Raw genomic sequence first — 14,931 nt, 5'->3', positions numbered from 1 at the left:
TCAAAGCTTTTAGAAAGCATGTTAAATCCTGGCTTTATACCCAGGCTTTTATATGATTGTCTCTGCTTCTGCTCTTTGTATGTTGTACTGTTTTTATGCTTGTGTTTTAAATTTTTAATCAGATTTGTTTTTATATTTTTAGCTTATATTGTAATTGTGTCATTTTTATAATCTTGTTTTAAATTCTGCTGTAAACCGCCTTGGGATTATTTTAATGAAAGGCGGTATATAAATGTAACAATAAATAAGTAACTAAATAAATGTCCTTAAGAAAGAGGCCCACTGTATGATACCAAGGATCCAGGGGCGTAGCTATCATAGGGCAAGGGGAGACAGTTGTCTGGGGGCCCACTGCCTAGGGGGAGCGGCAGAGGCAAGTCACATGACTGACTCCCCCAGCTGCTCACCCGCCCGGGCTTCCATCAGTTGTATTCATCCTCCGAAACTGATGTGAGTGTTCAGACCTGGAGCTACCAGAACAGCATGTCTTTCTCTAGTAACATTAAATGACTTGCATCGTTCACAATTTACAAAACTTAAAAAATAATAATTTAGGATGATATTCTATTGTGGCACATAGGTTCTCTCTCTCTCTCTCTCTCTCTCTCTCTCTCTCTCTCTCTCTATCTGCTTTTTGTTACCACTATTCAGCCTCATTTAAGATTTATTTACTTCATGAGCTGAGCTTCAGTGAGGGGAGTGCATTTTAAAAACTTGTCTCTGGGCCCACTCCAACCTTGCTACACCCCTGCAAGGATCCATCTAGGCCAGTGTCTTATTTATAGCCAGACCCCCACAAGAAGCTCACAAGCTGACCATAGAAGCAGTAGGCCTCCCTTGTTGTTATCTCTTCTAGCAACTGGTAGTCAGCAATACACTGAGGCCATTCACACAACCTGTGCTTTCCTGGCTGGGGGGAAGGCAGGAGCCGTTGCAAGCCATTCTTGGGCTTTCCAGTGCTGCAGTCCCGCACAGTTGGCACGCGGCAGCTCCGAGAACAGCGAGGGAGCAGGAGAAAAGAGCCACAGTACACCACACTTTTGAGCGTGATGCATTGGAGGATTCCCCTGCAAGCCGCGTGCTCCAGATGCCTGGCTCTGTGTCTGCTTGGGCTGCAAGACACATGACTGGGTACCTGAGTAGAAGGGGCACACTCGTACCCAGTGGGGCAGCACCGAGATTGGCCTCGATCCTGGCGCTCCACACAAGCAGCCCTATCTGGGTAGGGCTCTGCAAGCCCAAGTAGGGCTGCTCATGTGAACAGCCTCACAGTCTTTGAATATAGAGGTTTCCTATAACTGTCATGACTCATAGCCAGTGATATGGTCTTGTTCTCCATGAATCTGCCTCATCCACTATTCAGTCCATCTAAGCTAATGGCCACGAGCACGTCCTATGGCAACTCATTCCAAGCATCCACAAATCTATTTGCCAACTTTTCAGGAGCAAAATGTCCCCAGTTCCCTGATGAACAGGACACCTAGAACCACAGGCATCACCTCCCCAGAGGTCAAGTTTTTACTGCTGTTTTTGAGAGGGTAAGAAATAGCAGAAATCCATTCCAAGGAGCAAGAACGGGTCCCACTGGGCAAGTTCATACGACTGCTGGCCAGTCTGGAAGTGAGGGAAATATCAAGGATGTGTCAGGAAGAGTGAGTGCACCCTCCCAGCGGGCACATCTGAACCCACCCAAGTCTGGTTCCTGAGGTTCTTCACCTGACTTTCTCCTGACTTCCATACCCAATATTTGGAAGCTGGGCAGAGAATATCAGGTGAATGTTGAGAATCCAGCATGGGAACTGTACCTGAGTGGGTTCAGACATCATGCCCACTGGGATCGCACATTCTTGCATACCGACATACCCATGACATTTCTTTTTCAGACTGACTGGCAGTCGTATGAAAAGCCGTCCGTCCCCCCAATTGTTTCTTAGTGTCTCTAAATAAAAGAAGACCCCACCTCTTTCTCAAGCCCTCTGCATATGGATTGATGGCAACCACAAATAACATCTGTTAATTAATTAATTAATTAATTATGTGTGTTGTGAAGAAATATTTCTTTCTTTCCCTGAATCTGCTCCTTAAGTTTTAATATTATGGGAAAGGGAGACACTTCTTTCTCTGTAAACTGCAAATTCTGCAAAAACTGTGCAGCTGTCAATACTTGTTTATTAAAATGTTGGTAAGTCTTAATACTGAGGCTGGATACTGCATTGCAGTATCATTGGATATAAGAGCATCCATTTCCTCCACCTGTGTGTGACCTCGTATGTTCAAGATGTGAATATGTATCATATGACAGTAATGATCATGCATGTCTTTTTACAAACAAGGCAGTGTTATCTGTGCAAAGTACCTCTATTTCGAAACGATGGAGGAAGAAGATTATTTATTTTTGTTTGTTTCTTTGTTTATTCCATTTCTATACCGCCCTTCCAAAAATAGCTCAGGGAAGTTTACACAGAGAAATAATAAATAAATAAGATGGATCCCTGTCCCCAAAGGGCTCACAATTTAAAAGAAACTTAAGATAGATATCAGCAACAGTCACTGGAGATACTGTGCTGGGGGTGGATCAAGCCAGTTACTCTCCCCCTCCTAAATAAAGAGAATCAACCTGTTAAAGGTGCCTCTTTGCCAAGTTAGCAAGATATCTTTGTATTTAAAAGTTTCCTTTTTCTTCCCCTCCCTCCAGCTTGTCATAAGTAATCCAGAGCTGTGCATTTTAAACTTCCAATTTCTGTGAACAAGAAACCCCCACATTATGCAATGGTAATATGTTGTGTATCTTGGACATAGTCATTTCTGTGACTTGTGTTCTTCATTAAGATTAGGTCCAATGCTTTGAAATAATTTAGTTCTTTTTATTGTGTCATAGGGTTGTGTGTGTGTGTGTGTGTGTGTGTGTGTGTGTGTGTTTTGGCATGGATACTAGGAAAGAGGATTGAGATTTATGAAACTCTGAATGATAACAGCCAATTAGAAGCAAAAGAACCACAGTCTATGGCAGGGCTTCTCAACATTGGCCCTTCTGCAGATGCTGGCCTACAACTCCCATTATCCCTATTGGCCACTGTGGCTGGGGATTATGGGAGTTGTAGTTGCGGGGTCTAAGTTGAGCAGCTCTGATCTATGGAGATGAGCTAGAACCTTTACTTGAGTAACGTATACTTATTTTAAATTCCTATAAATACCACTCATACCCCAGCCATTCTCTCAGCATATATCCAAAACTTTCCTCGCGTTTTTGGTGTTTCTCCAACAGGAATGCCAAACACTTCTTTTTTTGCTGCTATTATTTAATTTATTATTATTTTTCAGGTTTATATCTCACTCTTCCTTCAAGGAGCTCATAGCAGTGTACTCACAACAACCCTGTGTGGTAGGTTGGGCTGAGAGAGAAGTGATTAGCCCGGAGTCACCCAGTGAGTTTCATGACTGAAGTAGGAGTTGGACGTGGGGCTCCCGGGTCCTAGTCCCACACTCTAATCAGTATATATGCAAGTAATGGGCAGCAACACAGGCTTGGTCAACACGTGCAACAGAATAAAGTGGAAGAATGGACTGTACCACTTCAGGCAGGAAAAGGGGGGGGTTAAGGATCTCCTATGTTTTCTTAAAAATCTCCCTGCAAATAGCAAACTAACACATTGTTCAGAAAGTTTATTTGAATCTTTTATTTGCCCTCCCTTGCTTTCTATTGTCAGGTAATTTTTAACACAGGGACACATTAAAACCTGTTCTTGACCAAGCCAAAGTTGCTGCATCTTGGCAGGAGAGATGGGTCTTTAAATCTGCCGCAAAGTACCAGCTGATGCTTTTAGTAATCCTCTAGTAATCCTTTGCGCTTCATTTAGTATTACTATATTTTTAAAAATTGCAATGCTAGCGACTTTGATCATTCTAGTATCGCAACCATGCCTTATTTCCTCTGTTTTCCAGGATCATAATCATACAGATGTGTCTCAATATCGCCAGGACCACTCTTTGATTATGAGATCGATTGCCCATATGACAGATGCCGCCCGTTCAGGAATTATGCCTCCTAACCAGCTGACCACCATTAACCAGTCCCAACTAAGTGCTCAACTGGGGCTGAATTTAGGAGGTGCCAACTTGCCACATACTTCCCCATCCCCGCCTGCTAGCAAATCGGCAACTCCTTCCCCGTCCAGTTCTATAAACGAAGAAGATGCAGATGACACAAACAGGGTAAGTTATAACATGCATTAGAAGATGATGTAATTCTCTATGCCCCCAAGATGTTGTTGGATTACAACTCCCATCATTCCCAGCCCCAATGGCTGAAGACCACTGTGGCTGAGGATGATGGGGTTTTTAGTCCAACAACATCTGGGGACTCAAGGTTGAGAACACCTGTTCTATGCAATACAATTGTCGTGATCATTTTTGATAGTCAGGGATTACGAAGGCCTATAGCTCATTGGTGGAGCACATCTTTATTCGGAACATTTAAGGTTCAATCCCTGGCATTTGCAACTATCAGGATCAGGTAGCAAGTGACCTCTGCCTGAGATTCTGGGGGGCCTCATAGCAGATGTTACAGCACCAGCTGGACGAATGGGTTGATTCAATATCAGGCCGCTTCCTAGTTCACATGGTTATGGAATATTTGAATATAGCTGAAAGGAAACATCTGTATTGAGTTGTATTATATTTGCTGTTATCAAGATACATTGCCGCTATTCTGTGGCTTTTTAGAAGAAGGATATTGCTACTATAAGGTTCTTTATGACAACTTTATATTTTATGGATGTAATAATTCCCTTTGCCATTTCTGCTTGGAACAGTTTTGACATTTTAATATTCCTTGCAGGGTTTTTAAAAAAATACATATCTATATATTTGGCTATATAAAACATGAACTTTTGCCTTTCCATGGAACATAAGAAGAGGCCTGCTGGATCAGACCAAAGGTCTATCTAGTCCAGCGTCCTCTACCATACAGTGGCCAGCCAGATGTCTCTGGGAGGCCCACAAGCAGGGAATGAAGACAATCAATTTCTTCGACTGTTGACCCCACCACCACCTGCCAGAACTGTGCTTCAGTGGCATGCTGTCTCTGAACATGGAGGATCCACATTGGCACCATGACTAGTAGCACTGATAGATTTGTCCTCTGTGAATTTTTCTAATTCCCCTTTCAAGCCATATAATTAAATTGTTTTTACTCATTGTTTTAATAGTTTGTTTTATTGTGGTTTTATTGTATTTATGGCTGTGAACTGCCTAGAGCTTTTGGAGTCAGGCAGTATATAAATCAAATAAATAAATAAATAAATAAATAAATAAAATATAAACTAGAGGGCATCACCACATCTTGCGGCAGAAAATTCCATAAATACATTATGTGTGTGAAGAACATAATGCCAATCAGGTTTGTTGGAGAAAACATTATAAGAATGAGAAAGACTCCCGATCCGTTTTCTTTGAGTATCTGGCATCTGATCTTCTATAGTGAAGACAAATGCAAAAAAAACCATTCAGCTTCTCTTCAGTCTCTGTATCCTTCTTAAACATCCCTTTCACTCCCTCGTCATCGAACGGTCCAACCACCTCCTGGCAGGTGATCTGCTTCTGATGTTCTTAACTATACTCTCCTCAAATTCTTGTTTCTCGTCCTGTATCGTCAGCTTACATTTCTTTTGCCATTGTTCTTTTTTCCTTCTCATTTCGACAGCGCTTCCATTTTCTGGAGGACGCCTTCTTGCCTTGTCGAGAGCATGTTCTCGGGTTCATTTTCATCTTGTATTGTATGGGCTTGCAGAGAAAGGATGGCCAGCTAGAAAAAATTTCCAAACAGTTGTAACCTGTTTTAAGGATATGAACAAATAGTGGGTGTTCAGTGGTTGGATTTTAAATATGTATCCTCAGCATAGTGCAGTTTGCAGTTATTAGCCAGAGTTTGAGAATTCGTGCAGGTTACCGAAAGCCCAATAAAGGGACTTGCTGTGCAGGCTATATATACAGCCTTCCTGACTTCCGGATGAAGAGCATCGGACTTGTGCATGTGAAAGGCCTGGAATTAATTGCATGGAACATCACATGCCCTTTCCACCAGAACTCTGCCTAGAGGGTATCGCGGGCAGTTGCAGTGGGGGGTCCATAGAGGCTCAGTAGTGATTGAAGAATGACTCTATTAATTGTTCTGTGACCTGGAAAAAGGAACGAAGGCATAGTAAGCGGTCCTAACAAAAGGCTGAAAGCACAATGGCGATTTGCTGCCACCTCTTCTTATGCAAGGCATCTTCTGTCTGTAACTCATCTTATATGCAAGTGACTCCCGTATGGAAGGGTGGGAACCTTATTGAGGTGATGCTAGCTGTGGGACAGCAGAGGATGAGGACTGGGAAACCCACTCAATGGGCGGGACTGGTGGGTTGGTTGTGTGAACAAAGCCAAAGTTGATTTGAAAAGCCTTCTTCAGGGATGCAGAGGGAGTTGGATGCCAGTGACCAATGCTTGTTTCATGAGGCCAATCAGTGTGAAGGGCTTGAGGACGACAACTTTAGTACAAGGCTTCTAAAATGGCCTCAAATGCTAGTTAATGCTATGGGTGTGACTATTAGCTTTCTCTTTCTGTATCTGTGTGTGGGGGTGCGGGGAGTGTGGTAGTAATCAAATGTTTATGCAGTTGGGCCTATGGAGTTTTATAAATAAGTAGAGGAGAAAAGGGAAAGATGAGAATAAAGATGAATACTGTTACTTTTCAGTCTTCATAATCTTATGCAGAAAGTACATTGGAGCCTTCTTTTACTCTTCCTTTGCAAGGCACCTCCATTTATTCCTTCCCTCCCTCCTTTCTGAATATTCTGGAGTGAAGGGATATTAGGAACATAGGAAGCTGCCATATACTGAGTCAGACCATAGTTCCGTCTAGCTCAATATTGTCTACACAGATTGGCAGCAGCTTCTCCAAGGTGGCAGGCAGGAATCTCTCTCAGCCCTATCTTGGAGATGCTGCCAGGGTGTGGGAACTTGGAACCTTCTGCTCTTCCCAGAGTGGCTCCATTCCCTGAGGGGAATATCTTGCAGTGCTCACACTTCTAGTCTCCCATTCATATGCAACCAGGGTGGACCCTGCTTAGCTAAGGGGACAAGTCATGCTTGCTACCACAAGACCAGCTCTTCTCTCTGAATATTCATAGATGGGGGGACGGGCGGGGGGGCATTGTACTCATCACTTGTGCAGGAGGAAATAAAGTTTAGAGAAAATCATGTGCAGATTCTTTCGCATTGCTTTGTGTCTAGTTCAGAGAGTCAGATTCTTATGATGGATGGATGTCATGTTTTTATTTATTCATGCATGCACACATGCACAGATGTTGAATATGTATTCTCTGGTGGAAGAATAAGCATCTTGGTAGAGAAACAAAGTTCTCTCGGCATAGGTTTTTTAAATTTTTTTTTTAAAGCACTTTACAAGTAGACTTGTATACAATTCATCAATTTCTATAAAGCCATATTTCATGCCTGGAAGTAAGGCATCAATTTTGTTGCTCCTTCTTAGGCTGCTGGAGAAAAGAGAGCTGCCCCCGATTCTGGCAAGAAGCCCAAGACTCCAAAGAAGAAGAAAAAGAAAGACCCCAATGAACCACAGAAGCCGGTGTCTGCATATGCCTTGTTCTTCAGGGATACGCAAGCAGCAATTAAAGGGCAGAACCCCAATGCGACCTTTGGAGAGGTGTCAAAAATTGTAGCATCAATGTGGGACAGCTTAGGAGAAGAGCAAAAGCAGGTAACACTTTGGAGTTTGGGGAAGACAGAGGTGATGAAGTAATGAATGGAAGGATGCCAAAGATAACTGTCCATCTAATTAAACACCAGCGGCCTGATCCTTTGACTTGATTAATTAGGAATGCAGCATGGATGGGAGCACAGCTATGCAGTCTTGTCATCTCATCTGAGAAGTTAGTTTCAGATTAGCTATTGTCTCACATTGTGATATTAGTAGAGCCTCAACACTTTAATGGGATAATCAGTTAAAGAAAACTTGAGGTCCAGAAGAGGGAATGCTTCTGAGAGGATGTCTTCTCTGACAAATGAGTGCACAATCTAACATCGGAAGGCAGGAACCAGACTATGTTAGTCATGTCAAAGCATCGTTTAAATAAACGTGACAGGTTAGTCATTACTAGCTTAAGTCCCATTAATTTCAATTTATACTTTATTAATTTTCAATTAAAGAAGTCCTGTTAATTTTAATGGGACTTAGTCATGACGAGCATACCGTAGTTCTTGATCCAGACCTATTGTTTTTACTAACATGCAGATTTGTGTAAATTTAATTTATTAATTCATCAATTAAAATTCATATGATTTAGCAATTAAGATTTAACTCTGTGGCAGCTCTATAGTGTCCATGACTCTCTTCCATTAAAACTTGTTTTTCTCCCAAGCTGTCACTTCCTGGAAACATTGAAGTTGTTATGTGGCCAATGAGATTTGGCTAGATGATGATGTCATTGAATGCAAACAAAGCCACTTCAGAGTGAAGCAGTTCTCAGTTGGCTTCAATTGCCGATGATGGGATTGCCATGTAGCCAAATCTGCTTGGCTTCCTATTTCCCAGAAGCGAAGACAACTTATTATTTTCATTGCTTTTAAAAATAACATGTGTAAATGAAGCAGCTGATGAGGCTGTAAATAGGAACGGATATGGAAGAGGTCAGCATTATAAGGGTGGAAGAGGATCCAGGGGGCATTTCACTCCACCCCTTCCAGATTTTTTTTTTTAAGCTATAGACTATTCAGACCTTCTGGATTTTGTTGGCTATGGACCATTCATCTTAGCCCTAATCTCAGTGAGGATTTTAAAGGGGGAAAAGATTTGCACAATGCTGGAGTATTTCTTTATGGAGTCCAAGTTGGCATTGTCCCTTTTGACTTTCTTCTTTTTATGAGACCATCATGTCCCTCTTCAGGCAAGAACTACTTTATGGTGTGAAGTTTATACGCTGACGGTGATGTTAATTGTAATGTTTTTAACAGGTATATAAAAGGAAAACGGAAGCTGCCAAGAAAGAATACCTTAAGGCGCTTGCTGCCTACAGAGCAAGTTTGGTTTCCAAGGTAAGGCCAGCTCTAACTACAACCAAACATGCAGGGATAGGACTTTATCTGTGGAATTTATCACCTTCTGGGAAAAAAAAATGAAGAGGAGCTTGGGTGGAGTTCTTTATTATTATGGTTTTATCAGTTATCAAAAACTCTCAGCTTCATTTACATCTGTGATTTAGGTTTTGGCGCCCAAGTATTTCAAGAATACTAAATATCAAACAGTAACAGCACAGTATAAGAATACTGTATATACTAAACAGTACGGTACAGTATGAGCCCTTTCTCACAATCAAGAGAAAGGGCTCCAAGTGGCGAGGGGAAGAAGCCTTTAAACACAGATCTCCTCTGCACACGATCTAGTCCTCTGTACTGGGCACACGAATCATGCCACTGCTACCTTAACCTCATTTTGAAGACAGACTTCAGTGTGGATTTGCCACCAAACCGCTGCCGGGAGCTCCCAGCGGTGCTCACACGCCAGCTGAACTTTTGCCTGTGTGTGAGAATAGCCCCTATATATTGTAAATTATATATTAATATATAATATATATGAGTTTTGTATATAGTATAGGCGAGAATTTCACAGGCCTTTCTCTTGTGCGCGTGCGCACACACACACACACCTTGTTTTAACCCTTAGCAATTCCTAGCTTGCGGTGAGTATGTAAGATTATGTGAGTAGAACCTGCTAGTTGTGTACAGAACCTCATATTGCGAGGTTGCTACTGGCATACAAAAGCTGGCAACTTCTAGGATGAACGGATTGTATCATCCACTCACAGTGAACAAGGAAAATCCATTAGCTGGAGAATAGAGTGGACACTGAGAGCCCAGAGGTTACGTGAAATGCCTCATCTTTCCTCATCTTTCCTTTCCTTGTTCAGAAGTTAAAGTTCAGAACTGGAAAGGGAGATGGAAATGTGTGTGTGTGTGTGTGTGTGTGTGTGTGTGTGTGTGTGTGTGCGTGCTGTGTCTATCCCACATGAGAATTTTGGTATGTAGTCTTGCAAATCTTGGCTGGCCCTTTTTAAAAAAGAGATTGAGTAGAAGTCCATTGTACATTGTCAAGCCAAGGAACAGAGAACAGCTTGCCATCGAAGGTAAAACTGAGCAGCTGTAGATTTGGAAAGTACCTGCAAATGGACAAGTTGGCAGAAAGCTGGACCATTCCGGGTCAGGTTCAGACTCAGAAATGGACCAGCCAGTTCTGTGCACACCCCTATACTCCTCATAACCCACATGATCTGCAGTGCTCTGAGCAGCATGGATCACTGCAGGTCGGAAAAATGAGTCCCAGCTTCCAGGAATCCCAAGATGCACTGCACAAGCATACACATGCCCCTGGACCTGGTGTTGAGGTCACACTCATGCCCTCTTACCCTGGTTAAGATCTGGGTTAAAAACTTGGGCTTGCAGTGTCGGGAAGCGCCAGGATCGGCTGCTCATGTGGATAGCCTCATGATTTACATATACAGAGTGGCATAGATCAACATATATGTTACTCTCATTTAAAAAAACTTAGAAGAAACAGAGCAAAAAACAGATGAGTGGAAATGTATTATTTGGTTGGAGGTATTTGTATTTGCAGAAACCAGAACTCTGAGAAATCATTCTTGGTCTGTACATACACCAAGCTGAGGTGGGAATGAGTTAGTAGAGTTCTAAGGAGGTGGAATGGACTTCAGTTGGGTGATCACATTTTTGAACATTAGAAAATGAGCATAAATGAACACAACAACAATTTTTCTTCTGGTGTGCTATTTGTTCCCCTGGCATGGGGCTTCCCTTTCTCCCCCCCCCCTCCACCTCCACCCTGAAGAGCATTTGAAAATGGCATCCCCCATTGACATTCAGAAGTGGTACAGTCAATTCTACCACCTCCATCATGCCATATATGTGCACTAGGCCAGTGTAGTGTAGTGTAGTGTAGTGTAGTGTAGTGTAGTGTAGTGTAGTGTGTTGAATTTGCCCAGGAGGATAGATGTAGGTTCAAATCCTTGCTCAATCAGCGGTGGTTTCTAAGAATAAAATGCATTGCTATCATGAGGTCCTTGGAGGAAGGGTGGGATGCCAATGTGATGAATTTGTTTATGTTTACGATTATATAATGCAAGTGTTTCCCACCCCAAGAGAAGAGAGCTGATCTTGTCTCCTTAGCTAAGCAGGGTCCACCCTGGTTGCATATGAATGGGAGACTACATGTGTGAGCACTGTAAGATATTCCCCTTACGGGGATGGAGCCGCTCTGGGGAGAGCATCTAGGTTCCAAGATCCCTCCCTGGCAGCATCTCCAAGATAGGGCTGAGAGAGACTCCTGCCTGCAACCTTGGAGAAGCCGCTGCCAGTCTGTGTAGACAATACTGAGCTAGATGGACCAATGCTCTGACAGCAGCTTCCAATGTTCCTGTGTTCCTAAGTTACACAAACCTCTTCTTCTCCAATGCAGGCTGCTGCTGAGTCAGCGGAAGCTCAGACGATCCGTTCTGTTCAGCAGACGCTGGCGTCCACCAACCTGTCGTCCTCTCTTCTCCTGAATGCTCCCCTTTCCCAACATGCCGCCGTGGCCACCTCGCCTCCGACTCTCCAGCAGTCCCTCCCCAGGGCCATCGCCCCCAAGCCTTTAGCCATGCGGCTGCCCATGAACCAGATCGTGGCTTCCGTCACGATCGCCCCCAACCTGCCCACAAACATTTCCGCCCCCTTGATCAGCTCCATGGGGACCAGCCTGGTGGGCACGCCGGCGTCGGCCTCTTCGCAAGTCAGCCCCTCCTTGCAGAGCCAGCAGCACCAGCTGCAGCAGCTGCAGCAGATGCAGCAGCAGCAGATGCAGCAGCAGCAGCTCCACCAGCACCAGATGCACCAGCAGATCCAGCAGCAGATGCAGCAGCAGCATTTCCAGCACCACATGCAGCAGCACCTGCAGCAGCAGCAGCACCTGCAGCAGCAGCTCAACCAGCAGCAGATGCAGCAGCAGCTGCAGCACATGCAGATGCAGCAGATGCAGCAGCAGCAGATGCAGCACATGCAGCACCAGTCGCAGCCTTCCCCGCAGCAACATTCCCCCGTGGCCTCGCAGATCACCTCCCCAGTCCCCGCCATCGGCAGCCCGCCTCCAGCTCCCCAACAGCACCAGCCCCAAATACAAACCCAGACACAGACTCAGCTGTTATCACAAGCCAGTATTTTCTGAAGTCATCACTCATTCCCTTCTTGCAAAGCTGCTTTGCCTTTATGAATTGGGGCCAGGGTAAATCACGGATGGCTGAGAACTGTATATTGCTGGTGTGAGTTATGCAGGGATGCATAAGAGATCAAGTGAGCCTCTAAACTGTCTATTAGATAGGCAATAAAGAACTACAATGTAGCTGTGTATAACCTTTTAGCCGACTATAAATATTTCTCTCCCCCCACCCCACCCCCTTTGGTTTTCTTCTTTTTAAGAAAAAGCTGTGCTCTTCTTCTTCTTCATGGGATGCCTTCGTTAATTTATTTTGAGCTTTACCGACAATATGTGAATCAGACTCTCTTGCATATGCCTGGGCATTACGACGGAAAAAAGTTTCCGATTGTAGCTGTTCTTTTCTTTTCAAATTAGTCAATGCATTTCAAAACCAGGTTTTGGCTTTTTGTTGTTGTTGTTGTTAGTTTGAACTCATGAAGCCCTTAAAAGCACAGCTGTAACTACCTGTAAAATGTTGATTGGAATTCATGCAATCACACTCGTTTGACATGAGTAGTTGACGGTGTTTTTCTCTGTCATAAAAAAAAACTAATGTAAAAAAAAAAAATCACAGACTGTTTGCCAAAGTTCTTTTATTTCTTTTAAAAATATCTTCTGAAGAAGCGGGGAAAAGCCCTGCAAGTGACAATTTTTAAATGTCAAAGCCCATCTTATCAATCATCTTTAGCTATAATTTATCCTAATGCAGCAGTACTTTCAAATAAAATATATTCTTACCCTGTTCTGCTTATTCCGGTTAAAAAAAAAATGTGAATATTCTATTCTGTGTTTGGGTGACAACTTTCAGATTTAATACCTGTATTTTTTAAAAAAAGGAAATGCACTTAAATAAAACTGTTATTACAAAAAAAGGTAAGAAGGAAAAAAATTGTGATTTTTTAAATATATGCTGTAATACCAGTAGACTATTTAAAAGGATTGTCACATCTGAATAATCAGTGTAAATATTTTCTTTGAAAAGTTGTAAGTTTTTTTTTCATATCATGTGTTGTAAAGATTTCATAAATGAGGCTTTAATGTAAACACTGGTAACATGAACGATTTAATTGCTACATTGCTTATTGTGCTTTTATGCTGTTTTATACTTTTTTATGAGTTATGATAGCAGCAATTAAGTTGTTTGTATTTTGCTTATCTAAAACAAATGCTTTTATCTTGCTATAGAATAAACACATTTCAGTAAAAAAAAAAAAAAGCAAGAGAGAGAGAGAGAAAGATGCCCCCCCCCAATTCCTTACTAGACTAACAAATGCTGCTAAATATTTAGGATGGGATCTCTGATAATTTCTGCTAGTACATATCCAACTGTGGCATTATACTGTATTCAGGGCTCGGCTTATTAAGATCCAAGTTCATGTCAAACTGGGTATATTGGAGACAAGGACAAAGAGGGTGAACCCTTTCACACGATCAAACGGGGGTGGCTGGAGGGGAGGCAGGAACCTACCTGCTTCCTCCCACATGATCTGAGCCACCATTGGTCTCAGCTGCTCACGTACCCACACGAACGCTGCAGTGGCACTTCTCAGAATTGCATTCAGGAGCTGGGAGTCCTCCAGTATCCCACAAAGCACCATGCAGGCAGCAGAGAAACAGCCCTCGGCATGCAGCAACACAGCTCTCCTTGGCCCCACTTCCCACTGGACTCATTTGTGAACAAGGCCACGGGCTCCTAGGAGCTGCAGAAGCCGGAGTGTTCACCCAGAGAATCAAAACCTGAGGTAGGACAGCAGGGGGTTATGTCCTACCTCGGTTTAAGCCTGGATACAACTAGGCTACCCAGTTAGACAGGCACTGGGTGGGAATGGTTCTCCAGGTAAGGCTGGGAAAGACTCTTGCCTGAAACCTTGGAAAGCTGCTGCCAGTCAGTGTAGAGTACACTGGGCTAGGTGGACCAATGGTCTGACTTCCTATGTTCTAGGGCAGGGAACTAGTGACTTATGCTGGGAGCTAGTGGTTGGTGGGACCAGATTTGCCACTAGGTAGTCTGAACCTGCCCACTGTGTCTGAGCGAAAATAGAGTTCCATTCGTAACTGACAGGCCCATGGCCAGGGCTTGGAATCTGCTTGGGGGAAAGGATACCAGTTTTCCTATTGACTGTCAGCAGGTCTAAGACATGCCTTGTCTTCACTGCAAAGAGAAATCTCGACACAAATATTTAGAAGTGTGGGTGAAAAACAGAAAAAGCCTTTTATTTTTTTAAAAAAATATGTCATAAAAATGCTTTCTCTTCTTCATGGTAAAAGTTGCCAATTGCACTGGGGATGCTATCTCAAGCAGAACTCCTGCAAAAAGTCCACTCATTGCAATGGGGAGTCAACATTTTATTCACACGACCTGCTTTCTGTAGCACTATTCAGACATGGAGGCTATTCACACATGTGTGCAAAACCGGGCTAAGGGAGCCCAGCTCTCTCATGCATTGCTTATCAAAGCTCCAGGGAGTGGGGGCACCACGTGACAGCCCTTCCCTGCACACTGACCGCCGGGGCTGCCGGGTGGGCCTTCCCAGGGAAGGGTAGGAGATTGCAGGGAAAATAAGTTAAACTCCCCTTCCCCGCAGACTGCCCCAGAGCTCTTCTCACCAATCTATGATGCAGCTGCAGTC

At 43.4% G+C, this 14,931-nt stretch overlaps 1 protein-coding gene across 1 annotated transcript in view; it reads left to right on the top strand.

Annotated features, from left to right (window-relative positions):
* Positions 1 to 13,374, top strand: part of TOX3 (TOX high mobility group box family member 3) — a 97,473-nt gene extending 84,099 nt beyond the window's left edge. Inside the window, exons 4-7 of the mRNA XM_053270403.1 lie at positions 3,943 to 4,212; positions 7,532 to 7,759; positions 9,013 to 9,093; positions 11,528 to 13,374. Coding sequence (XP_053126378.1) covers positions 3,943 to 4,212; positions 7,532 to 7,759; positions 9,013 to 9,093; positions 11,528 to 12,271 — 1,323 coding nt within the window. The 3' untranslated portion in view covers positions 12,272 to 13,374. The remainder of the gene's footprint in view (positions 1 to 3,942; positions 4,213 to 7,531; positions 7,760 to 9,012; positions 9,094 to 11,527) is intronic.
* Positions 13,375 to 14,931: the final 1,557 nt, after the last annotated feature.

The sequence above is a fragment of the Hemicordylus capensis genome, chromosome 9 (assembly GCF_027244095.1).
Source record: "Hemicordylus capensis ecotype Gifberg chromosome 9, rHemCap1.1.pri, whole genome shotgun sequence".
Lineage (NCBI taxonomy): Eukaryota > Metazoa > Chordata > Lepidosauria > Squamata > Cordylidae > Hemicordylus > Hemicordylus capensis.
Note: the sequence above shows the minus strand (reverse complement) of the source record. Positions and strands in the feature narration are given on the sequence as shown.